Raw genomic sequence first — 27,797 nt, 5'->3', positions numbered from 1 at the left:
ATCTCTTGCGACACATTTTTAAAATATTTATAGATTTTATAAGTAGATATATATATATACTTATAAATAAAAAATAAAACAGTTATTCATTGTGTAAATATGAATTCTAATTATATTTAAACAAATAACTTGCCTTAAAGGCTAACATCATAAAAAAGATTTGCCATATGGGCTAAACGGGATAAATCAAAAAAGCTTGCCTACAAGGCTTGGAACATGTAACAGAAATAAACTCAACGCACGCAGCAGTACAAACGTAGAACAGAGCGTTTAATCCGCTTCCACGTAGATGCGAAACGCTTTCTACGGGGAAGCGGATTGACACTTACGTTTGTAACCACTGCGTGCGGATCAGGACCAACTGACAGATCACCAACATTTTCCCCCGACTTTTCTATTAACAATGAACCGTCCACGACATCGCTTAATAAGTTAATTTGGAAAATTTTGTCGATCACATTTATGGATGAAGTGTTTGCATCCAATCCACTGTCATCGTCTTCCACGCCTGTAATCATTCTGTGAATTGCGTCTACGGTGGATTCCAAATCGTTAGGTATGTCGCCATCCTGTATTATGCCAAAACCGTTTTGTAGTAAATCGTATTTGGTAGAACAAACTGCTGTAAACAAAGACATTCTGAGTTTAATATTGATATGCGAGTATGAGATGAAAAAACAGTAATGATGGTCGTTAACAAAAAATAGTTATTATGTTATCCGTCTTCTAGAACTGTCGAAATGCAAGTGAATCTCGTCGCCGAGAATTTCGAACATTTCCCAGACGACGGTTATTGCGATGTTTTTATTACTAGCCAGCGAGTACCAACGTTTATCAATCTAATCGGCCAGTATAGGTATAAAATTTTAAAACGACGCTTTTGATTTATACTGTACTTTTAGGTGTTTTATTTTTAGATTCTGAACTGAGTGATGAATGTACTGATTTTACAATGATGTGTGTTTTTTTCTTATTTTTTTTTATTTTTGTGTTTGTCATCACGTTTTGGAGTAGTAATAATGCTTCGATTTTCGACTTCAGCCTTCCTTTGAAAAGAAAAATTCATCTAGTTGCTACTTTGGGGAGTGGGGGGGGGGGGGTCAAAAGGTAGTTTTCAAAAGCATCGGGAAAAACTTTGAAAAAATAACGGAAAACGGCAATTTTTACGCATAACCATTTTTTAAGTCAGTGATTTTAATATATTATACGCGTTCGTGCGTCGGATATTCCCACTGATTATAGAATGATACATATAATCTATTATATAAAAATAAGTCCGGTTTTCCTCCCTGACGCTATAACTCCAGAACGCACGAACCGATTTCCACGGTTTTGCATTCGTTGGAAAGGTCTTGGGCTCCGTGAGGTTTATAGCAAAGAAAATTCTGGAAAATTCAGGAAAAATTCAACAGAAAAGTGGGGAAATCGTTTTTCACATACAGCGCCATCTATTATACATAGCATGTACTTCAAACCAATAGCAACGGTGCGTGATAAAGTGTGTGACAGATATCATTATTCTCTGTTCAGTTAATTTCATTTATTGTAAATTATATGGATCGTGCATTTGAAGTTAAATTCAACACTATGTCCATAGTCCAAAATGCCTAGAGAACGACGTGTGAACATCGGCCGCCGCACAAGACATGCAAGCCAGCAACAAGTCTATTCAAGGAACTTAAGAGAAGAAAGACAAAATATAATAAGAGAAAATGACCGATTGAGACATCGCGTGAGCACACGAAGATCATTGGCATCATACAATCGCTTGGCATTCCAATATGATCCCACTGCGAACTACAGTGATGATGAAAATTTGGATATTGGACGAATGACGACTATATGCCGATATTGCAATGCGGTAAAGTTCAAAAGAGAAACGGTTGGATTGTGCTGCGCAAGTGGAAAAGTCAAACTGGATCCATTACTTACACCACCACAGCCACTGAAAACATTGTTTGATGGAAGTGATCCCGATTCCAGCCATTTTCTTCAACACATCCTTGAATACAATAACTGCTTTCGCATGACTTCCTTTGGAGCTAATATCATTCGAGAAGGCGGCTTCATGCCGACTTGCAAGGTAAAAGATACAACACACATAACCAACACATAATTGCAACACATAACAACTTCATATACACCACACACTACACCATCACACGATTTACAATGTATTCATGAACAAATTTTAATGATTATTTGCAATTACAGATACAAGGTCAAATATATCATTTGCATGGTTCAATGGTGCCAACACCAGATGAACCGCATCAATTTCTGCAAATATATTTCATTTCGTCGATGGTGGATCAGCTGAACGTGCGGTGCAATATACAGGGAGCACAACAGTTAAAGAGACGAATTATTGAACAGTTGCAAGCATTTTTTCACGCTAATAATGCTGTGGTTAATATGTTCAAAACAGCATTGGAACGAATGCCATCGGATACGCACAAATTTGTCATAAGAGCGGATTGTACTCCGACAGGTGAACATGTGCGAAGATTCAATGCACCCACCGTTAATGATGTTGCTGCAATTATTGTTGGCGATCCAACTAAATCACGAGACATTGTCGTTCAGCGAAGAAGCAATATCATGCATCGTGTAAACGAGACACATCGTTTGTACGATGCGTTACAATATCCAATCATTTATTGGCAAGGGCAAGACGGATACGACATCACGTTGAAGATGGTCGATCCAATTACAGGTACAATATTCACACACTAATTATTTCCATTATTACTTTTATTGGTTTCCATTAACAATTCATTTAATTTTGCATTTTCAGGAGTATCAACGAATAATAAAAATCTAAGCGCAATGAATTACTATGCGTATCGTATGATGATTCGTACACATGAGGAGAATGTCATTCTGAAGTGCGGTCGGCTATTCCAGCAATTCGCTGTTGACATGTATGTCAAAGTCGAGACCGAACGTTTAGCGTTCATCAGATTCAATCAGCCAAAGCTACGATCTGAGGACTATATACACTTGCGTGATGCTATTCATTCAGATGGTGATGTTCAGAATATTGGACGACTGACGATTCTCCCATCAACTTATATCGGAAGCCCACGCCACATGCACGAATACGCTCAAGACGCTATGACGTACGTGCGAAATTATGGAACTCCGGATTTATTTATTACGGTCACATGCAATCCGAAGTGGACGGAAATTGAACGCGAGTTGGAACCGGGTCAAAAACCGCAAGATCGCCATGACATAATCGCCAGAGTATTTCAGCAAAAACTCAAGGTTATGATGGATGTGCTTACTAAGTATCGAGTTTTTGGTGACACACGTTGTTATATGTACTCGGTGGAATGGCAGAAGCGTGGACTACCGCATGCTCATATCCTAATTTGGTTGCTGAACAAATTACATTCAAATGAAGTGGATGACATCATATCAGCTGAAATTCCTGATCCAGTCACTGATCCCCGTCTACACGACATTGTGACGACACAGATGGTGCATGGACCGTGCGGTGCATTAAATCCATTATCGCCTTGCATGGCTGATGGAAAGTGCACAAAACGATATCCGCGACCGTTAGTTGCTGAAACAGTCACAGGGAACGATGGATATCCAGTTTATCGTCGGCGTTCAAAAGAAGATAACGGTCGAACTATCAAAGTTAAAGTTCAAAATCAAGAGATTGAGATCGGAAATGAATTCATTGTACCATATTGCCCGCTGCTATCACGAATTTTCGAAACACATGCAAACGTTGAGAGTTGTCATTCGGCCAAATCAATCAAATATTTGTGCAAGTACGTCACAAAAGGCAGCGACATGGCTGTGTTTGGTATTGCGTCGGAAAATGTGAATGACGAAATCAGCAACTTCCAAATGGGCAGATACGTCAGTACTAATGAAGCACTGTGGCGATTATTGTCATTTCAAATTCATGAAAGATATCCCACAGTTGTACATTTAGCAGTGCATTTGGAAAATGGCCAAAGAGTTTACTTCACTGAGGCTAATGCGGCACAACGAGCTGAGAGACCACCATCGACAACATTGACTAGCTTCTTTGCAATGTGTGAAGCAGATCCATTCGCAGCGACGCTGATGTACGTTGAAATGCCCAAGTATTACACTTGGAATCAATCAACAAAGAAATTCCAACGTCGCAAACAAGGAACCCCAGTTCCAGACTGGCCACAGGTGTTTTCAACTGATGCACTAGGTCGTATGTACACTGTTCATCCTAGAAACGATGAATGTTTTTATTTGCGACTGCTGTTAGTAAATGTACGTGGACCGAAATCATTTGCGCATTTGAAAACTGTGAATGGCCACCAATGCCAAACATATCGAGAAGCATGTCAACTATTGGGTTTGCTGGAGAACGATTCTCATTGGGATTTAACACTTGCAGATTCAGTTGTTTCATCAAATGCGTACCAAATACGAACGCTGTTCGCAATTATCATCACCACATGTTTTCCTTCACAACCAATTCAGTTATGGAACAAATACAAAGACGCCATATGTGAAGATATCTTGCATCGCTTGCGTATTCAAACGAATAATCCTGACATCCAAATAACCGATGAAATCTACAATGAAGGATTGATTCTGATTGAGGATCAATGCTTGACTATTGCAAACAAGCTACTGATTGAAGTAGGAATGATTGCGCCAAATCGATCGATGCACGATGCATTCAACCAAGAATTAAATCGAGAGAAATAATGTTCCGTTGCTGAATGAACAGCAAAAACAAGTATACAAAACATTAATGCAAGCGGTGGACAATAATACTGGTGGTCTATTCTTCCTGGATGCACCTGGAGGAACAGGGAAAACATTTGTCATTTCATTGATTTTGGCCACTATTCGATCAAGATGTGACATAGCTTTGGCGTTAGCATCATCTGGAATTGCGGCGACTCTTCTAGATGGCGGTCGTACTGCACATTCTGCGCTTAAGTTGCCACTCAATTTAAACACAATTGATACTCCAACGTGCAATATTTCCCGATCCAGTGCAATTGGAAAATTGTTAATGCAATGCAAGCTCATTGTTTGGGATGAGTGCACAATGGCACATAAGAAATCACTTGAAGCACTTAACTTCACACTGAAGGATCTTCGGAGAAATAACAACATCTTTGGCGGCTTGATGATATTGTTGGCAGGCGATTTCAGGCAGACGTTGCCAGTAGTTCCCCGTGGAACGCCTGCAGATGAATTGAATGCTTGCCTAAAGGCATCACCTTTATGGAATAACGTAAAAACATTATCGCTAACCACTAATATGAGAGTTCAACTTCAAAATGATCAAAGTGCTGCACAATTTTCCAAACAATTGTTAGATCTTGGAAATGGAAAAGTCCCAGTTGATGCGACATCTGGATTAATTACTCTTACCAACGACTTTTGCCGATTTGTAGACACTCAATTAGTTCTTATTGAAAATGTTTTCCCAAACATTAGTGAGAATTATAAGAATTATGCTTGGTTAAGTCAACGAGCAATTCTTGCAGCAAAGAATAATGATGTCCACGCACTGAATTTCACCATTCAATCAAAAATTGCTGGCGATTTGGTGACATACAAATCCGTTGATTCAATAACAAATCCCGATGATGTAGTAAATTATCCAAAGGGGTTTTTGAACTCTCTGGAGATACCAGGATTTCCACCACATAACTTGCAACTGAAAGTTGGTACAGTTATTTTGATACTGCGTAATTTGAATCCACCGCGACTTTGCAACGGTACTCGACTTTCGGTAAAGAGACTTATGCCGAATTTAATTGAGGCAACCATTATTAACGGAAAGTACGCAGGTGAAAATGTATGTATTCCTCGAATACCAATGATTCCGACTGATCTTCCGTTTGACTTCAAACGATTGCAATTCCCAGTTCGCCTTGCGTTCGCAATGACAATTAATAAGTCGCAAGGCCAATCGCTTAGTGTTTGCGGGATAAATTTGGAAAATCATTGTTTTTCACATGGACAGTTATACGTTGCGTGTTCACGAGTTGGGAAACCATCCGCTTTGTTTGTGTTAACGTCAGACCAAAAAACAAAAAATGTGGTTTACCAAAGAGCACTACAATGAAACAATTAAATAACACTTCATTTTAGTAGGTAATTGAAATGAATTTATTACTGTTGTGAAATGAAATAAATATTTTCCTTTTCAAATATATAACAAAAAAAATTTTTTTTCTTTATCTTTTAATCACCAAACGAAATGTTACATAAAACGAATCTGGTGGCGAAACGGAGTTCGCCGGGTCTGCTAGTATATTATATATATTATTATATCGTTCGAGGGCTGTTCCGATCGATTGATTGGCAACGAAAATATAACATCAAGACAACACGTATGTTTTGACGTCGTTGTTGTTTGTTTATTTAGCAAAGTATTTTAATTTTGAAAAATTACCTATGGTTTTTAATTTCTTATATACATGGTGTAGATGATTTTGTGATTATTCTTTTACTTTATATTTTTATTTAATAACTCATATAATATAATAATTAACGTTTACAGACATCTATCAATTCACCGTATTACAATATTATTCTTAATTCAACCTTCAACCATCCACATATCGTTCGTGTTTCACTTTAGGACACTAAACTTTTTACAGTACTAATTTTTTGTATTCTATTATATAGGTAATAATATAATATATCGTAGTTGGAGTGTTCCACTACAAAGCAAGTCTGTAGACCAAGAACGCTCATTCTTTTGTCTATGTGTGTAATTTAGGAGTGTCTACGACGTACAAAAGTTTGCCTACATCACGGTACCACGATATTCAATCAACGCACCTTTACTTGAAGCTATATTAACATATAATCATCAGTTATCTTATACAATTGCTATTTATCCATTTACAATCAACGACGCATAAAACATTAAAATATTCATATGACAACGTATAGCCGAATTTTTATTTTATTAATTAACAATAACACAGAACACGATTAATTTTGTATTCAATTTTGTAGATTTGTGCGTTATAGAAATTCACTGCCAGCGTCAAGTCGATTTTATGAATTAATCATTAGGAACGTTGAAGACGTTCGGCGGTATACGGTACCAGATTCCGTTCGGTTGATCGTATACTGGCCAAGAACTCGGCCCTTTGACATTACCCAATTATTCGACGGGCTTTCGACGAACAGTATCCGTGAACGATGTGCATAGTACATGAATCATCCTCGAAAACTTCGAGGAGTCTTTAACAGTCATATTTGTAGAATCTACGTAACGACCAGAATCCCCAAACAATACGGTACTAAGCTTACAAACATGAAAGGATAAGCCTCTGCACGACGACCCGACTGTGTGAAAAATTAAAAATTCATTATAAGATTTCACTATTTTTAATATATCTAGTCTTATTATTTTATAAAACGTAACAATGTCATCTTAGACGTTTGCAGTGGCTATTCTCTTTATACCCATGTATAATGTGTGGATACGGCGAGATTGTTGGATTTCTATGTTTCTAATAAGTACAAAATATTATGGAAGTATAAAAATAGTTGAAATATTAATCCCGTTTTATTTATTAAAACTATATAAGCTGATTTTAATTTTCACAGGTCTTTGTCAAAGATGTAGAAATTCATACGGTATACCCTAGTGGCTTATAGATTATTCGTAAAAATAAAATATCTTTTACAAAAATATCGTTTAAATAATGTTTATTAACAGCTTTATTATTATTTTGGTTAACATGACAACCGTAGTCCGTGAGGATGGCTGGATGATCCCAAGTGTAATTATGTGCGCCTAATCCATCATATCTTTTTGAAATTTAAAATATATAATAAAATAATTATAATAATATTGTTAGCCATTAATGATAAGAATAAGTCACAGATATTGAATAGGACAAAATATAACGACAAGATATTACACTCACATGTACTGTGTACATTATAGTATACAGTATTATGTACTATGTACTATATTATAGTATTATAGTACAATTTTAATTATATATTCTCTATATCACTAAATAAAAGTTCCAAAATCTACAATTTACATTTAGTTTAATTAAAAATATTATTAAATAGATACTCTAATTATTTCAATAATAAATTCGTCGGTAATTTATAATAATTAATCGTTTAAGAATATCAGGCCAGCAAAAGTAAAAACTATTAATATTACACACGAATACACGATCCGCTAATAATAACCTAGTTGAACACTTAAATATTAAAAATGAAAAATAGATGTAACGATTTCTAAAGAGACGAGTCCAGCTATTTATTTATTTCAATATAATATAATTTAATATATATTTAAATATACCTTCCAAACATAGGCTTACGACTATCGAACAAGCTGTGGGTCAATTCCATTTGCGTAAGGTCACAATGATTCACTTATAACCCGTCCGTCATTTGCCATTCAACATTACCATTTCACAGCCTCACAGGTAAGTGTATGTTATCGCATCAATGATTGTTGTATAAAAAAAAAAAAATCACTTGGCAGTTGTCACTAATTGCAATATCGTGTATAAGACTGTATCATAATATGAACTAGTGTTGGTATCATATTATTACATTAAAACAATTAATTACTATAAACGTATTGTTATTAATATTTACGTTGCAAATAGTCCAATGATTGTGAATGATAAATGAGCTTATAATGATTGTATAAAAATAAAATGATACATGTTTACAGCTTTAAAAATTAATTTAAAACTATTAATATTTAACCTATGCGAAGCGTCGGAACTATACTTGTAATCAGTCTTGGAATATCTATTTTCATTTTTTAAAAAAACCATCTTTGGTAGATACTATATACTATGTAGTACATTATCAACTATACGCTGTTATATAATTCTATAGTATAATTTAAATAATTATATTTATTATCACAATGACATGATATAAATTTATAGGCATTTACACATACAAGTATACTTTATGTGTATTTATTGAATGCAGTAAGCTAATCGTTCAAAAAAAGTATATTCGATTAGTTCGTCATTCATAATCATGAACTAAATTACGTCATTAAACATTTTTTTTATTTCTAGTAAAATGCATGAAAAATCTTGTAAGAATGTTTAAACTTTAGGTGTTATAATCAAACATAAATCAAATGCGTTTCTAAATACAAAATAATTTTCAAATTATCTCTTTTAAATTGTATCTTCGTTTTTTTAATAAATTTGGTTAATACTTGAACTTTAAACAATAAATTTAAAAAAAAATTGCAACTATGTCTTTTCAATTTTTTGTATCTATAGCAGGAATAAATCGTGAGAAAAATCGTAATAAGTTGTCAAGTTTCTTCGCTAAAAAAAAAAATCTAATCATATTTTATATATATACATAAGGATCATAAATAAACTTAAAACTAAATGAAAAATTTCAATTGTCCATAAATATTGCAAATAACACAAAATATTTTGAAATTTATATTTATATATTTAAAAAATGCTAATGTAAATGTTTTAAGAAAACTTAGTATCTAAAAACATAATATCTATTTATTTTAGAATTAGCACAAGTACGAAATAGATTTTGTCAAAAACTAGTTTTGCATAAACAATTTAATTCTTAATTAATTTTTTTTTCTTTTACCAATTAATTTGAAAAATATCTGAACTTGATTATTTTAACGTGCAGTGTAGGAGTTAATAACCTTTTCCTTCCCGAGAAATAACTATTACCAATTTTCTTTGTAGAACTAATACATTTATCACTCCAATAGCATAGCGTACAATATAATATTATCTTTCATGGTTGGTGATAAGATAATGTACTATTCACACAAATGTACTATCAGATAGTTAAACTATCAGGTTAGGTTAAAGAACTACACTTTTGATGACGATTATTATACGTAAAAAGTAACCATTTTGTATACATCATAGCAAATTATTTTATTCTTAGATTAATATTTTAAAAACAGATTTAAATTTTTCAATAACTTTACTTTATTACGACTTTTTCTTTTTTTTTTATTTCTCTAGGTTAGGTAAGATCACAATAAGCATTAATTAAAATTACAAAATCATTAATATTTTTGGCCTAAATTTGAGTTTTAAAATTAGGTGGGAAAGTGAAAGCATAAATTACATTTTACATGCTGTTAAGTTTAAAAATATATTTCATTCGTATGTGCAATATTTCTTAAAGACTTGAAAGTAATAAAATTATTATTATAAATGGTAGGAATTTTTTATGAGTATATCACTCTTCTGTATATTAGTTGTCAAGTGTAATGGAAGTATTAAATTTAAATTCGATGATATATCATTGCATATGAAAAACGATTCTAAATTTAGACCTTCTATTCGCCTATATCACTTAGTTAATATGTTTTTTTTTATGTTTATATTAAAGTAATCTATTTAACTATTAGAATAATATAAGGTAAATTTAATTTTTACCAAAAATATTGAATTTATAATATTATTGATATTTTCTTTTGAGTAAATAATAAGTTGGTATAAAAAGGTATTAATATCTTAATATTAATCTACATATTTCGAAAATATCATAACGTAATTCAAAATTGATATTTTTGGAAAAGTGTCTCACAGTAATTTTTTCTCCATCAAAATCTTTAAAAATGTTTCATAAGAATCTTCATAATTTGTTATTGAAAGAAATAAAAAAAAAGTTAAACGTGACTTCGTACAAAAATCTATAAAAGTGTTTGAGTTAAAAATGTTTAGGACATTGTATTTTCTCTCATAAAATAACTTTTTTTCCTCAAACGATTTTTATTTGACGTTATAATTTAATAATGAATCGCCAAAGATTAATACAATTTTCATTAAATGTTTATATTTTCATTTTTTATAAATAGTAGAATTTTCAAAATATTTTGACTCTTTTTGAACTATTTATACATAGGCATGTCAAATTTTCTATATATTTTTTTCCAAAAATAACGTTGATAAATTATTCACTGTCAAAATTCTTAATAGGTATAAAATGTTATACAAGATCTCATATATGTTGCTCTTATATCTGTATAAAGTATAAAATATTTATATTATATATTTTAATATTTGTATGCATTAGAACAGTGTCGTTTGTCTAATGCAATTGCTTAGCCTTTGACAGTTATGTTGAGCTTATAAATTAAAATTTGTGTGGATGAATGTATAGTTAATTAAAATAATATTTTTTACATTAAATTGTTGATGGCCTATTTCCTATAATAAAAATTCTAAATTACCATACATTTTTGATTATTTATTATGTTGTAGAGGGTATAGTGGGTAGGTCATTATTTCAATACTTTGCTTAGGGTTTGAAATATGCTCACCGCGCCACCGTATTTGAAGTTAAAATGTTTATAAAATTTGTCGAAATAACAAAAAATACAACTACAAGTAATTTGCCGAATACAATTGATAAAATCTTCAATTTTTATATCCTATGCTTGAATATAGTTAATAAAAATTTCCTCATAAGTAATTCATACTAAAACCAAAAAAATGAAAAAAAATGTCTAAGCACAATTTTTTTTATACAGTTCTAAAACAATATTCACTGGAACATAGAAATTATAGGTATGTAACATATTATTATATTGTTATTTTTTGTACATACAATAACGTTTAAAAATACAATGTTTTTGCTTTACCCGATAATAATAATAATATCAAAAACATAACTTGAAATATATTTAGTGAAAAGTTTCAATTCTTTCTTGAATTCCAGCGTTGCGTAATATCGACAAAAACAAAATATTTGAACAAGGACGCGCTGTTAGTTATGTTTATACTATAATATAATGTAACAATATGCGATTAAAATGTGTCATTTCTGTGTTTTCAGTCCCACGTCGCGGGTTAATGGTTAATGCAATATTCATACATAAATTGCCTGTTAAAGTGATAATAATATAATATCATTATAAGATCATTATTATAATATATATACATATATATATTTATAGGCATGGTGCTTGCATTTACACTTTACGAAAATATGTTATTTTCATACCCTCGGAATTCTAAGCGCTGTCGAGATGTATATATTATTCTAATATCATTCAGCGCGCGTTGCCCAGCACGAGAAAACCACTTGTAAAACAAACATTCTTCGTGATCACGGTTCCACCTTAAAACGCTTAGCCAATATTATGCCGTAGTGTCCTGTTCCTCAAAATCGTCGTCCGTTATTAGTCCAGAAATAATAACGATATAGCAATAACAATAATTATACGAATATTAACATATTATGTACATTATAATATACACCAATAAAATAAAAAATAACATCTCGTTAGTATTTCGAACGCGAACATTTTGAAAGGGATTACGCAATTATCTATATAATATATTTTGTTATCATCTCGTTATGGATGCGGTACATTATCGTCTCTAACACGGAAACATGACATTAAAAATGTTATTTTATCCCACCTGGTTATACGTTTTAAACTATTTTTAGATATGCTGTAATAATATAAAACACGATTATTCACACACCGAATTTTCCATTAATAATGCATTTACTCTAATTCTTGTTATTGAAATTGGTAAATATATAAGTATCCTCAAGATGTTATACCTATCTCAGGACTATGTTTTCAAATATTAATAGTTATTAAATTAATACTATAGCATTTTATATTATGCAATTTTAGGAGTGTCTTATAGAGTAACTATTTAATCTTTTTATTTTTTTTTGAAAATCGCCTTTTTCATTGTAAATGTATAACAAGACATATTGTTATGAATTAAAACCGAAATTCTCTAACCAGTACTTATAGAATTTGAGTTAAATAACTTTGTATATTAATGATCATAGGCCTGTGGTAATAACTAATAGGTTAAGAAGACATCAAGACATGAGGACTTGAAAATGATAGACATTAATATTTTAAAGTATCGCCATTTTTATATTTTATATATTATATTGTGTAAATATAATTAGTACTAGACTAATGTAAAATTAATGAAAAAATCACAAAATATTAAATTAATCAATAATCAGCTATTTGTCGATTTATCGACATGATTTATTGACACATTATTTGCCCATTAAATTTAAGTGATCATTTAAATAATTTTTTTTATAACATGCCAAAATGTTTCATCTATTTTATATTTTATGGAAAACTACTAGAAACTCGTTAGAATTTCGTAAAACATCATAGTACATGTTTGAAAATATAGACAAAAAGTATACTTTAGATGATGTGAATAGGGTCGTTGGATAAGAGGTTTAGATTGTTTGAAGTTGGATTAAATATTTTGAAAATTACATTTCGTAGACAAAAAGAGTTTACAAAATGCATTGCAAAAAGTCCCAATTTTTTTATTGCAATAAAATAACCAAAGAAATTAGAGGAATATCGTAATTTTTCGTTAAAATATCCATTTTTGTCAAAATTTAAACTAAAATAACTAGAAAAAAAGTGTATATGTGTGTATTACTAATATTTTTTAATTGCTATAAATACAATTTATGAAAAATTATAATGCATTAAATTTTCAATTATTAACTATTAAAATTTAAAATTTAATAAATTACTAACCATTTTAACTTTAAATAAATAACACATTTATGGTAATAATCATATCTGGGATCCAATCTACTCGAGAACTATATGATAGTAAGCACTAAATATTTGTGATAAATAAATATAAAAATATATAATGTATTACTGCAAACCGAAATATGAATATTTTTTAATTAATCTTAAATTATTTTATTTTCCAGGAGTCTGGAAGGGGGGATACCGCCATACCGGAATAATTCAGATATACCATTTATCGAAAAAATGACCTCTCCTCCTGATGAGATATTGGATGAATCACTGAATATTATACGATATATATATATATGATATGTATATGTGATTTCCGAGAAGAAAGTCGTACAATTTTCCAATACAAAAAAGAAAACACCTAACTAAACCTACAAACCAATGTCATCGTATCTCTATGGTCGTGCGTGGAAAATACCAGACATTTTTCTTTTTCTCTCGTCGAACGATAAAAATATGTCGACGACAGTTACAAAAATACAAGCGACTACGTCGCATTGTCGTCTGCAGTCGTATAATACCAGCTGTACGGTTGGCGGGACTTATTATTATTATTATTATATGGTAATTGGAGACGAAAAACAGGATAATTATTTAGAGGCGCATCATGCGATGTCTAATAATAATAATACGACGTGTGATAATATTGACCGCGTGCTGTGTCCGTCCGGTGAATCATTACCTCATATATACCTATAACGGCTATAACCTGCATTTACCTGCACCGTAAGACACGTCGTATGTGCACGTTATTTTTGAATACCTATCATATGAGCCATTTTGTGTGTGTGTGTGTGTGTGTGTGTGTGTGTGTGTGTGTGTGCGTGTGTGTGAAGGTGGTGTATTATTTTTTTCCTAGAAATTCCGCCAGATCATATTTTCACGATAAACGAGCGCGCTGAGCTGCTGCAATCTGTGAGTTCTGAAATGTGCGGGTTTTCGTGTTTCCGACGTGAATATTTTTATAATTTTCAAAACTACGCGCGATAAAACTTAACGATCTTAGTATACACTATTATAATATTATTGGTACGCGGCAGTATAGATTATTTTTGTCTTTTATTATATTCTTTCGAAATCAGCGGATTCTATATACTTATATGTCGTACACGTATATTGGTATTAATATTATTACGCTGCACGTCGGCCGTAATACCCAATATTATTACACTGTAGTTGTATACTATACGTGTATAGAGATACCTCCAAACAGATAATACACGAGCTAACGACGGCGCTGTGATACTAAAAGGAATCATTTCGAATGGCACATCAAAATATTTACAAATTATTCGAATACCTACGCGTTAACCGTCGACCTTGGTTCCCTAACTGAAATTCATCGTAAAAAAAGTATAGTTACACAACAAACATACGTATCTAATACAATACAGTAATTATTTCTATTGATATATTTCTTATCTCGTTGTTGCTCGAAGTAATCTCCGCAATTATTAAAGTCATTGTCAATGTATTTGTGTTATATAACATAGTAAACGGGGTCATGTTCCGGGAACGCGGATTACAATATTTATCGCTTCCGAGTTCAGAAAAACGACACAATCGAATAATCTGGCTACTAACTAAGTCCATTCTCGCGAAACTGATATTCCGCCGAAGTCAGACGAAACCAGATAAATGATAATACAATATTTTTTGTGCACGTCGTTATGTGTATGATGGTTATATAATATTATGCTCAGTAATAATGAAACATTCTTGAAACAATAAGATTAATGTCATGAAATCGATTAACTGTAAATAATAATAATAATAATTTGTTAAAATATTATATACTTGTAATGTTTTAGCCCACAAGGCATAAGGCCCGGGAAAAATTGTGACGAGTGAAAATATTAAGGCGATGCCAATTTTAGATTAAAAATAATGTATTATCAATAAAATATTAAAACTGACAACACGAAATGGGATCTGTTTAACGTACATTTGATATGTTTCTTGTGGGTCAGAAAACAAACGGTGCGCCGACATCCTCTTAAGTAGTGTCCATAGTAAGTAGTTAGTATTTTCAATAAAGTATAGTTATTTAAAATTTTAAATATTTTACGGTTTTAGAACAGTAAAAATGTATTCAATGCTTTAGAATCAATTTATATATTTTTTCTAGGCCTAGTCACTTTGAAAAAAAAAATTTATGAATGTGATAACTGATAACATTATTAATAAATAATAATCGTGCGTTTCTAGTATTAGTGACACTCTTTAGACATTTAGTTATAAAAATTACAAAGCAGTATAGGTCATTAAAAGTTTCAAAACAATTGTTGATAATTTAGAAGAGGTAGAGAAAAATAGTGATGAAATATTAGTCGAGATATTGGTAAATATTAAAAATATATTAAATTATTAAAGTTATGGTAATAAATTATGAAATAATATGTTATATATTATTTTTATACGAATAGTGGCCATAATATCGAAAAAAGAGTTTGTTGTATATTTACATTTTTATTATGAATTATGTATTAGTTAATATTAAAATTTAGAATTATAATAAATCACAAATGAAAAATGAAACTTTATAAAAAACTGATAATAATGTTATTTAAATAAAAACATTTGAGACCTACGCGTTAACCATTAACCTTAATCTCCTAACTGAAATTTATCATAAATGTAGTATTATAGTTACATAATAAATTAATAAACATAGCCATATTATATACAACATTAAAAATTCAGAAAGTTTTTAATAGAAAATAGCATAGATTTGAAAATGCCTGCTAAATAGTATGTTTCTATTTACTGCGTACTACTAATTTTACTAAAGTCTAAAAGTTCATCAAGTTCAGAATTAGCCAAGTGAGTTGAAAGCTTTCAAAACTCGACTTTGAAAAAAAGAAATCAATAAAGAGCACCCAATTAATACTATAATAATAATTTACATAATATGTGGCATACTTTTTTATACATTCTACGTGTAAATAATACTTTTTTGACATAAACGTAGTTTTATTTTAAACTAAGTGTATTATAAATAAAAATAAATTTTAGTGTGTACCAAGAGTAACAAAAAAATATGTTTGATAAATTCTCAAAATTCTATAAATGTTATCGATTTTGAAGTCAAAATCCGATCCTAACTTTTAAAATCAGTTATAGTTATACCTTATAAACTAAGCTTGTTATGTATAACAGGAATTCTATCCAAATATGTATGTACTATTAAAGACCACACAACCAATATTTTTATTGTATAAGAAGAATAAAAACATACATCTGGTCGACTATGATTCGAAATAGATTTATCTATCTGGCTATAATAATAAATAAGTATAGACAGATAATTAGGTATGTAATAATGTATTCGATAATGAATAATGATATTTTAAAAACATTAAATATATGTTATAATTATTTTATTATAATATTATGATTAATGACGGGTGTGGGATTTTGGCTCTAAAATATTTATTTTATACTTTGATTTTAAAGGTATACCCCTGTGACTACTAAAATCTAATTACGTTCATAAACACGATGCAGTAATATTAATTTAATTTGTTCGTCTTTCCATAAGCAATAATCAAAATTATGTATAATTATGGGTTACCTGTAGTGATTTAAATTTTAAATTAGAATCTCTACAATTTAATAACAAAGATGCAATATTTAATATGAATTGATAAGTTTAACACAGAAGCAATAGTGTTATTTGAAAGTAGTGTCGTAAATCGTAATGATATGCATATTAAAATCGTAAATATATTAATCATTAATAAATCGTCGAGTTTAAAATAATAGTCTAAATAGAAATTGGCATATAATTTGAGAACATTTTAGTTTTTAAAAGGTCAATGATCAATAATACTAATATCATTAACATGGTACGGTTATGTCTTAGTATGACATAACTCATTATGAACATTCTAACGAACTTATTAGTTATTTTTATAGTTGACTATGGTTATTAACAACCGTAGTGATATAAAATCTAATCATAATAATTGCACATAAAATAATATGTAATCAATAATACCTAATTATTTATTATATAAATAATATAATATGCAGTTATCATATATAATCTTTATCGGTAGGAATTCTGCGTCAATAAATATAATAAAACAATACTATGGAACACAATAGTGCACTTTAGGTTATCAAAATACTTTTTTTTATAAGTTTAGTGGACGCCGCTTTATTAGACTCACATTGGAAACAGCAAAAAGTGTCATATAACCGAACGAATCTTAAAGGCGAAGTGGGGAAAATATACAAAAAATATAATAACATACTTATTTATAAATTGTATTTTACTACATATTTCGTTTTTATTTTAATCTACTTTAATACATATTACATAGGTAATACTATTATTAAATAAATTAAAATATTATAATCAAAAATTAAAATTTTATGATTATAGAAATTATTACATGTTAGAAAAAAAATATTAATTATGTATGTACATATTTATTATTTCTGAAAACACAATTTGTAAATTTTGATTTGTTTCGAATTATGTTTTAATAACTCCGAAAATATACTCTTCATACTCATAAAAACTAATTTATTTCTAAATTTTAATCAACAATTTTTTATTTTATTTCTACCACTTTTTTTTACTAAGTTTGAGTTTTATAACCGAATTATTTATTATGTATTTGAATACTTTCGGATCGTTCCAGACGATTTTGAGACTAATAAGCGACTGAACCTTATTTACGTGAGTCTTATAAGCGATGTCCTCTGTACAATTAATAAATATTACATTAAGAAGATGACTTGCCCACATGTATTGTCTCCGTCTTTCAAGTAAGTACATAACATTGTAAATTTGCATTTTTATTTTGAATCGAGTTTTGCGCATTTTTAGATCCCTTACTTCAAAATTAAAATATCAACAAAAAAATACCTTCAACAAATCACAGAAATTTTACTTTTAAGTTTAATAATTGGTAAATTCATTCTGTAACATTAATAAAAGCAAAGCTAAATGAGTTATTGATGAACGTTAATGTACTATGCTCCGCACTTTCAATTTATACACGAAATGCATGAAAAATATTGAATTTTAATTAATACTTAATAAGTACAATTACACGATTTCGGGTTATAAAAGTATTAATGTCGTGAAATTAAGTAGCGACAAGATAATTCTATTCCATTCGTGTGGTGCGCTCTGGAAGGCCATCGATCTGACTCGCTTGCCTGGATGATGTTGCCGGTAGATGGCTATATCGTTACTGTTGTACACTGAATTCCGGCCGTCTCTATCTAAAAATATAATAAAATGTAAATTTTTAATAACTTTAAACTGGTATTTATATTTCAGACATAAAATATCTTCACTATAAGTTTTAAATTTTGAATTAGTTAACAAACACGTAAAAATGTGACAAGTAGAACAACATTATATAAAATAAAAATTAATAATATAATATATTATATTTATAAATTAAACATATAACCCTGGAATCCGTAGACTAATATTTTATAAAATTAAAAAGAAATTTAAATTTTTGTTTATAGGTTCCCTATAATACCTACAATGTAATTTTTTTTAAATTTAAATATAATAAGATCAATAGTTTCAAATTTAAATTTTTTAAAAAATAATACATGCAATAATCTTACATAAATGTATTATACAGATTAATTTTCTAAACTTATGACACTTATTATAATTCAATTAAAAATTAAATTTTAAGATTCTTTAAATAAATAACTATTCCTTTAAAATATGATATAATATAAAATAACTCCAAAATATATTCTTCATTTAAAAAAAAAGTTAATTCAAAAAAGTAGAAACTTAAAAAAAATAATGATCAAAAAATAAGATAAAATTGTTTTTAATGTTATTTTTTATGACTTCAAGTTATGACCATGTATTCGGCCCGCCGGCCTTGTCTTATAGATTTAAAAAATGTCATAATATTTTGCAAACTAATTGTGATTAATTGAAAATTGGTTTTAACATTTTTAAACCAATGTCTTATTTTTGTTTGTTGAATTTTGTATTGATATTAAATTGTATTTATTGATTCGCTTAATTTTTCAATAACAACGTTGTTGATGAAGATACTAGTATTTAAGTACTAGTAAAAATTGAAAGCTAAAACTAAATTAACTAATGTCAATAACAAATATAATAAAGTGATGGAATGATTGGTTATAGGAGATAGATGGTAGGGGATGGAGTCAGTTGAAATAGGATATACTTATAATGGTATTTTTGCTTACATATAATATTGTATTATTTTAATGACTTATTTATAAATTCTAAAATCAATTACAAATAAATTAATTATGTATAATTAATATGCAAAATATTGCACATTTTTCAAATCTATAGAACAAATTCGATGCAAACTAAATTCACAAAACTTATTCAAAGTTAAATAAAAAAATTTTTTTAAACATTTATAGTTTTTGATGTAATAAGTCTTTCACATTTGAAAAAAATATTTTAATGTAATCAATATTCTTTAATCCAAGCATTGAATTTAATGTACTTGAAAACTATTGGACATGCATATTATATACCTTATACTTCACTAGACACAAGCATGGGAATACAATTTCAAACAGACTATTAATTTTATTTTATAAGAAAAACTTTGAATTTTCCTCTTTCTTGTTTTAAATTCTGAACAAAATGCATTAATATACTATGTTATAAGTATGGGTCACTGACCTTAAGTGAATTAAGCAGCACTTTATCAAATATTTGAACAAAACAACAAATTTCCAACAAAAGATATAGGACCTTTTCGACAACGTCTTACAAAAACTGTTGTGTTGGTTAAAATTAAGTATTATGGATAACATATATACCAGCTTATGTTCAAGGGTAAAGCTATTGGTCTTGTTATTGTATTGAATTAACTTAACGTGGAAATATAATTTTCTATATTTTTAGGTATTTGTTAGTTGTTATAAAATTAACATTTTCAAGTGAGTTATATTATCTCTTACGAGTGCCAACGTGTAAAATATTGCAATTTAAAGATAACTTACATTATATTTTATTTAGAGCAAGATCGAACTGAAGTAACAATATTGAAAAATATTGTTCTATAGGTGTTTTGTCTTTAATATAACTATGGTCTATGGATATCTGATATAGTTACATATTGTCAAAGTGCCACATAAATTTATAAGACTAAACTTTAAGATTTATTTTGATATAATATAAGCTAAGCTGATTTCAAATAAATTACGTTTTTTCATACAAACTGTTTGTTTTTTTTTATTTAATAAATGTATTTTTTTTTTGTTATTATATTATGATTTATACAGGTGGACATTAGTTGGTTAAAAAGTAGAACTTTTACATAAGAAAATCATTACACAAATTTAATGATTTTAAATAAAGTTAAACAAATTTCTAGTTTTAATAGTATAATTAAAATTGTACAAAAAATCGTAATCACTTAAGAATGTGATTTGTGAAAAATAAAATAGGTAATTACTTAACTTATTTTTAACTATATTCATAAGTAAATATTTTTCTTTATAGTAACTTAACCCTTTTTAAGCTTATTATTTAAATATATTGTTTTTCAACTATTTATAAATTATAATATGTAATTTTTAAACTTAATTTAATTAACTCGACTTTTTTTTTCGATCTTTTACAAAAAGAACAATAAGAACAATCGATGGTAAATAAGCTAATTTAGAAGTAAAAAAAAGACTATAATTTGTAGTAATAAGATTCAAAAAAAAACTTGTTTCGTTTTAAATTATTTAAAAAAAATCAGGATATGGAGTTTCATAATATTGAACTATAATACGGTCGGGCGTGCCTTAAATTTGAAATCAAATTTTTTCAATGGCATTTATTTGTAGTAAACCTCAAAAACATATTATTATTATTATTATTATTATTGATGTAAGTAAAACTACAGTGTTGTTTTTAAAACCAATGACATATTATTGATCATTCGTTCTGTTTAGAGTTTAGATTCCTATGGATATTAATCTCATGTTCTGTGAAATATGATGTAATAGTCCATAATATATATATCAATATCGTGTGTATTTGAAAATGAACAACGCTACAATCGTGTCGAATTTAGAACTCTTGAACAGTATATTGTGTGCCTAATTTAAGTGGTACATATATTCTATTATTATTGATTTAAAACCCTCGTGTCGTGTCATTTATTTGTCTTTGTACTAAAAACAACTCTATGTGAAGGTCTTTTATTTTTTTTATATATTTATACACATCAAACACACAGTCAACCTACTGCAGTGCAGCAGCCATGTACACGTGATTGGTTTCGAAAATAAGAGCTATTCCAAGTTTAACAAATACACAATTAATGTGTGCTATACGTATATGTTTCATAGCGTACCACTTACATCGTAGAAGAAGTAATTGAAATTGGAATTGTGTCAGCTTATATATTATATTAACTCTACAGATTGATATTGTACCCAGTATCGGTTCTCTCGTGTTATAGAATTTATTTTCACCGATTTTCGAGAACTCTGTGGACATTTTTATCATTTTTTTTTTTTTTTTATACTGACTATAAGAATAAATGTAATTTGAGATTAAAATGCTGTACAAAATGAGTATAAATAATTTTAATGGAATCGCGTACTATGAAAAAATACAATTGTTGAAAATATTTTGTAAATATTATTACGATCAATAAATTAAGTGTCAAGGAGGTAATTTTTTTTTTGTTTGTTAAAGGTCAATTACATGTAAATTTTAAATTACAAAAAATAAAAAAATGATCAATGTTAAATATTATTGAAATGCTGTAAGTAATTTTTTACAATATCAAATCATAAAAAAAAAAAAAATAAATCAATAGATTTAATTATTTTAGTTATTAATTTTAATTCAATACTTAGCAATTGTTTGAATACTTGTTTAAAAAATATAACAATACGTTTTGTAAAATTGTATATCATTTAAAAAATTTTATCTTCGTCATAGGTACTTCATACTTCATATTATCATATCATATTATAAATAATAAATTAATCTATTACAGTGATACGTGGTTAATTATTAATAGGTATATCGTTCTCGTTGATAATTAACATTGGTATGGTTTTTTTCGTATTATATAATGGCTTCAATCTAACTATGAGTTTTTTTTTTTTTCATAATTAATTTACTATTTCATTTTAATTATATGTTTATATTGTAGTATATTAAATAAAATAAAGTACACTCAACGTTTAATTTTAGATACTTAGTCCTATTATAATATTCATGATAATATAATATTTTATCGTCGATTACGAATATCAGTCATAAAAAATACCAAAATCATTGAACAAAAATTGTAAATATGATTACTAATAAAATTTTACGTTGTATATTTTAAAGTACCTAACATCTATTATGATGTGGAATAATAATTTGTATTCAATACGGTGGGTTTGTATTATTACGACTACGTACCTAAGTTTTATATGTTTTACTTTTATCCTATACAAAATTACCAGAATTTGATACGTTTTCATTGTATTGATTTTACAATGGTGTACCTATATTTTTTATTTTTTTTAGGTATTTGAAGAGCGAAGAAAATTTTTATAAAAATTGTAAAAATATATAATAAATATAAAAATGCTCCGATTATAACTTTGAGGGTGATTTCTAGTAACTATGGAAACTTGGCACCTACTGTACAATAGAGTGGCTACCTATTTGTTGGCCTTTTTTTTGTACTTAAGATTCGAAATTAATAAATTTAATTTTCAATTTTCAAATAATTAAAAATATAAATTCTTAAATGACTTTTGGAAGTAATTCATAAACGGTATGTAATTTATATTATAATTTCAACTATTAAACGGTACAAAATGGTATTCGATATTTAGTACACTTCCTGGATCAGTTAAATTATACTAACAAAATATTATTTAAAAATAATATAATAACTAAGGCGAATTCAAAATATATAAATATCATGGGTTTACGATTAATATGGTAATATTCAGTTTATACTGTTCGGTATAGGTACATAACTATTAATATCTACATAGCCATAAAAGTATATTAAAGATTATGATTATGTGCTAAATTTAATGTTATAAAAAAATATATATATTAAAACGTGTTTGTAACTGTCCACTGCATATGGAAACAAATCCAATAAACGAGGATATTTAATATTTTATACATTAGGCATACTCGTATAGTCACGATATCTGAACATTAATTCAGTAATTATTGTGTTTTTACTGTTTTTAGATAATCGAATTCAAAGATTATATTAAACAATTATTATTATGTTAAATTATCGTACATAGTACATCAAGTATTTGATTTCCAAACTTTTAGTTTAGATATCAAATTTATAGTTTTAATTTTATTAATGTGTACATAAAAATACACGAGTACATATTATTTTCCCTTTACTTTTACCATAAGAAATTGACAATTTTTAGTAGTTAAACTAATGTTTTGGCGGTACGACATGTTCATTTTAAATAATGAAAAAAAAAAATTCCAATAATTTCCTTGATAAATTACTCAATACAGTTGTAGGTAAGGTATATTTAAAATTTTGATTACATTTTGGCGGCAACAGTGTTATACTAATATTAATGTGCCAAGGACTTTAAATGCAAGTATACGATATTGCACTATCATCAAAATAACATCAATTACGTTAACGTCAAGAGATTTAATCGTCTGACAGCCACACGCACGTATGTAGACGTTAAAATTTCAATTCAAACAATAATAATAATTAATCATTCAATTACATTACATACAAAATAAACATTACTTTTTTTAGAACAAAACTATCGAACTATTTCGATGTGGAAATTTGTCAACGTACAGGCAGTGTCTAACCATATTAAATAATACTCGATGGATATATACGGTTCCGTTGTTTACGCGTAGATGTACGTAATTTGTATAGTTGCCAAACATATTAAACTTATAAAACTTATCGAACGTAGATGGTCCTGTTGGATCACTAGACTGCATGTTGAAACTGCCTTTTCGATACATTTGAGCTGGTAGATAAGGTACGATTTTAAAATATAGCGTTGTCATTGTAATCGCAGCATTTTATTAGAGTTGTGTCGAATATTTTTTAGAATTATCCGTAAATCACCAAATGAAGCAAACCGGGTGTTTTACCGGAGATTTTACTCGTGTTCACCATGGTGTGGTGGGCTATAATGGGGGGTGAACACATATAACATGTTCAATGTATGCAGCCGATAAAATAAATTTGCTATAACATGTTTCGTCGAAAACTATTATTTATACAACATCTTTAACAACGCGTAGGTACATTTCAAGCAAAATATAATAAAAATATACATACCTACAATAATTGGTTAATATTAGATGGTTATATATCTATACTTGTTAAAGGTTTACAGTAGAACAGCGTATATACTTGACTTGAAGATAAAACGAATAATAACTATTGAATATATCGAATTCAATAACAGTATGTAAAGATTACTTTTTTCGAGAAAGAATTTTTTTAAGTTATGTACACAATTTACAACCAAAACATAAATTATTTAAATATTTGTTTTTGAACTATAGTCATTATATATTATGCAGGTGCACATCCAATAAAAACAACACCAACATTGCAGTTTAAATGCGTAATTTTATGAACCCGACTGGTTTTAAATAATTTACAACCTGCAATATTATATGTGATGACAAATTCAATCAAATTAAAAGTATTTTTTAAGTAGGTCAAAACTTTTCACACGTGGTGGTGTGTTAACTGGGTTTTCTTGACTTTTATTATAAACTGAAAAGAAAATGATTCAGTTAATGAATTCCATTCTTATAGTTTTTAACACGTACAATTATATTATTCATTATATATTTTAATTAATGATAGTGTGTATAATTTATTATATATATGCTATAATATTATCATATTATATGACTATAATGTAAGTATTATATATCAAATGTATTATCACAATTATTTTTAATTATCATTAAATGATGTAGTCGAATGTGCAAAAAACCAAACGAATTAAAAAAATATATATCACACCATACTCCTTCAATAAGATTTTACTTTGCATAGTTTTGTACATAGGCCATATTTTATATTAAAAACGAATCATCCACTCGCTCTTTCATTAAAAATAAACAAGAATTGTCGAATAGTTATCGGGAAATGAGTGTTTTAGATGAGGGGAAGGGAGAGGGATGATAAATATACTGGTTTTATAGTAATGTCTGTGTATACACTTATTTTTTTAAATTTCTGAAGATAGTTTTTATAACAAAAATAAAATGCTTCATTTTTTTATCATTAATGGCAGTTTTAATAGAAATTGGATTTAGATTGGAGACATTGGAGAAATACAACACAAATAATCTCCAGTACTTTTAAAAAAATTTAAATAAAGTTATGGACGTACGTTAAAATTAAAATATCTATTTTTTTTTTTTATTCAAAAATGATTAATCATAAATAATTATTTTTAATATATATTTATTTCATGTTATCAAATTTATAGACATGATATAATTATCAAAATATTTTTGCACTGCTTGAGTTATATATATATAAACGTTAGAAATTTTGACTTTATTTTTTATCGATTTATATTGATCGAAATTCTGTTTTATAAAACTAAAAAAATTAATATTCACAATAGCTTATATAGACGTTAACATTCAAATTTTGACAAACTTTTACAAACATGTACAAATTTATTATTTTGTACATAGTTGAAAATTTATAATGTTGTTAATTGATATGCTTTCATTTTTTCGTAACTTGCGTTCAGAGACAGTCATCAAAATTTCATATCTATTACTTCAATCGTATTAAAATATCTATTCATACAATCTGCATAACTGTCGTGTGTATACAATTCTCGTTAGTTAGTCAATATTCGGCGGTCAAAGAGCAAAGCCCTGACTTAAATATTTTCTTGGTGACCGAAGTCCCCGTGTTTAGATCGGTGTCCTAAGTTCCTTTTGTTTCTATATACGTGCTGTAACCGTCTCTTGGATAGGCTAAGACATGGCACAATATCGACAACCGCGGTAAATGGTAATGATTTATACCGCGGCAACAATTATTAATTGTAGGCGTTTACGGACAAACTATACGCGTGTAGGTAACGTAGGCACACGTCATAATGTACGGTGATCGCGTATGCAATTTAATTTATAGAAACGTCCGAAAAAAAGGAACGATTGTAGTTATGATTTATGACCGAGTTGTAATTTTTGTAAATGTAAGTTGTCAAAATACTAGTGACGAAATAGTGATAGAAATTTTTTATTATTATTATTATTGAGAAGAGTCATGAACAGTGCTGTCTATTGATTGCATAATTTAAAAACAAATTGTGTTGACTTTCGTTAGAAAGTCAACACAATACAATATTATTAAAGAACAATTATTATTTATTATTACGTGCGATTTTGTTATTTTTAATTCTTAACCTAACCTGTGTTCCACCAGCAAAGAGGGCCAATAAAAAAAATTATATATAAGCCTTTATAAATTCTTTTTAACTAGTTTGACTAAGTTAATAGATCAATAACAGTATATTCAACTGAAGAAATTTTAAATGAAATAATACGTGGAGACAAATATTGACTTCACTCGTCTAAAAATAAGTTAATTTATTTGTTTAAATTAACCATCTCTATGGGGTTTTAGAAGATGATAATACGTTTCTATCAATTTAATTATTAAATCAAAAAACATTTGATACAACTAAACGTATAAATGTTTATTTTAATTTTCAAAATCAAAGTAAACAATGTGATAAGACATAGATAGGAATTATTTATTTATTTATAAGTAACAGATAATATGAGTAGATTAAACGTGATTATAACTTTAACTCATAAAACGTAATAAGCTAAATTGATGGGTGCATAATTATTTTACAATTAAATCGTGTACATTATATAGACATTTTAAAGTAGCTATATAAAATGTACGTATCACATTATCGCAGTGTAAATATTTCGTTTAAACGTGTTTTTACACCATTACATTAATAATTGCCTTATACACAAATACGTACAACAAACTACAAATTATATCGGTTCATATAGGTATAATTTAGTAGTAGGTTGTACTCGTACGTATATTACACAAGTGCTCGTGCTCACAGATAATAAGTAAACGACGATTTGGTGTCTATATCTACGGTATAATAGTTCATTGTCCGGTCGCATTAAATTAGTTTAAAATTTTGGTATATTATTATGATATTCGACGATAAATCGCGCACCCTTGAGTGTATTGTGTAAGTTGTAGTTATCATAAGGTAATAGCCGGCA

General features: G+C 28.5%; 2 protein-coding genes and 1 long non-coding RNA gene across 3 annotated transcripts; 2 read left to right on the top strand and 1 right to left on the bottom strand.

The window, feature by feature from the left end:
- Window positions 1-149: 149 nt before the first annotated feature.
- Window positions 150-24,928, bottom strand: LOC132932462 (uncharacterized). Its single transcript, XR_009662876.1, has 3 exons — window positions 24,832-24,928; window positions 18,607-18,781; window positions 150-619 (listed from the first exon to the last, which is right to left on the bottom strand). It is a non-coding gene; the product is annotated as an uncharacterized LOC132932462 (long non-coding RNA).
- Window positions 1,264-4,716, top strand: LOC132917354 (uncharacterized). The gene is made up of 3 exons (XM_060978061.1): window positions 1,264-2,083; window positions 2,215-2,716; window positions 2,798-4,716. Exons 1-3 carry the CDS (start codon window positions 1,604-1,606, stop codon window positions 4,714-4,716), a joined length of 2,901 nt encoding a protein of 966 aa, XP_060834044.1. The 5' UTR covers window positions 1,264-1,603.
- LOC132917355 (ATP-dependent DNA helicase pif1-like) lies at window positions 4,763-6,282 on the top strand. The gene has a single exon (XM_060978062.1). It carries the CDS (start codon window positions 4,763-4,765, stop codon window positions 6,092-6,094), a length of 1,332 nt encoding a protein of 443 aa, XP_060834045.1. The 3' UTR covers window positions 6,095-6,282.
- Window positions 24,929-27,797: the final 2,869 nt, after the last annotated feature.

Source organism: Rhopalosiphum padi, chromosome 1 (assembly GCF_020882245.1).
Source record: "Rhopalosiphum padi isolate XX-2018 chromosome 1, ASM2088224v1, whole genome shotgun sequence".
NCBI classification, from domain to species: domain Eukaryota; kingdom Metazoa; phylum Arthropoda; class Insecta; order Hemiptera; family Aphididae; genus Rhopalosiphum; species Rhopalosiphum padi.
Note: the sequence above shows the minus strand (reverse complement) of the source record. Positions and strands in the feature narration are given on the sequence as shown.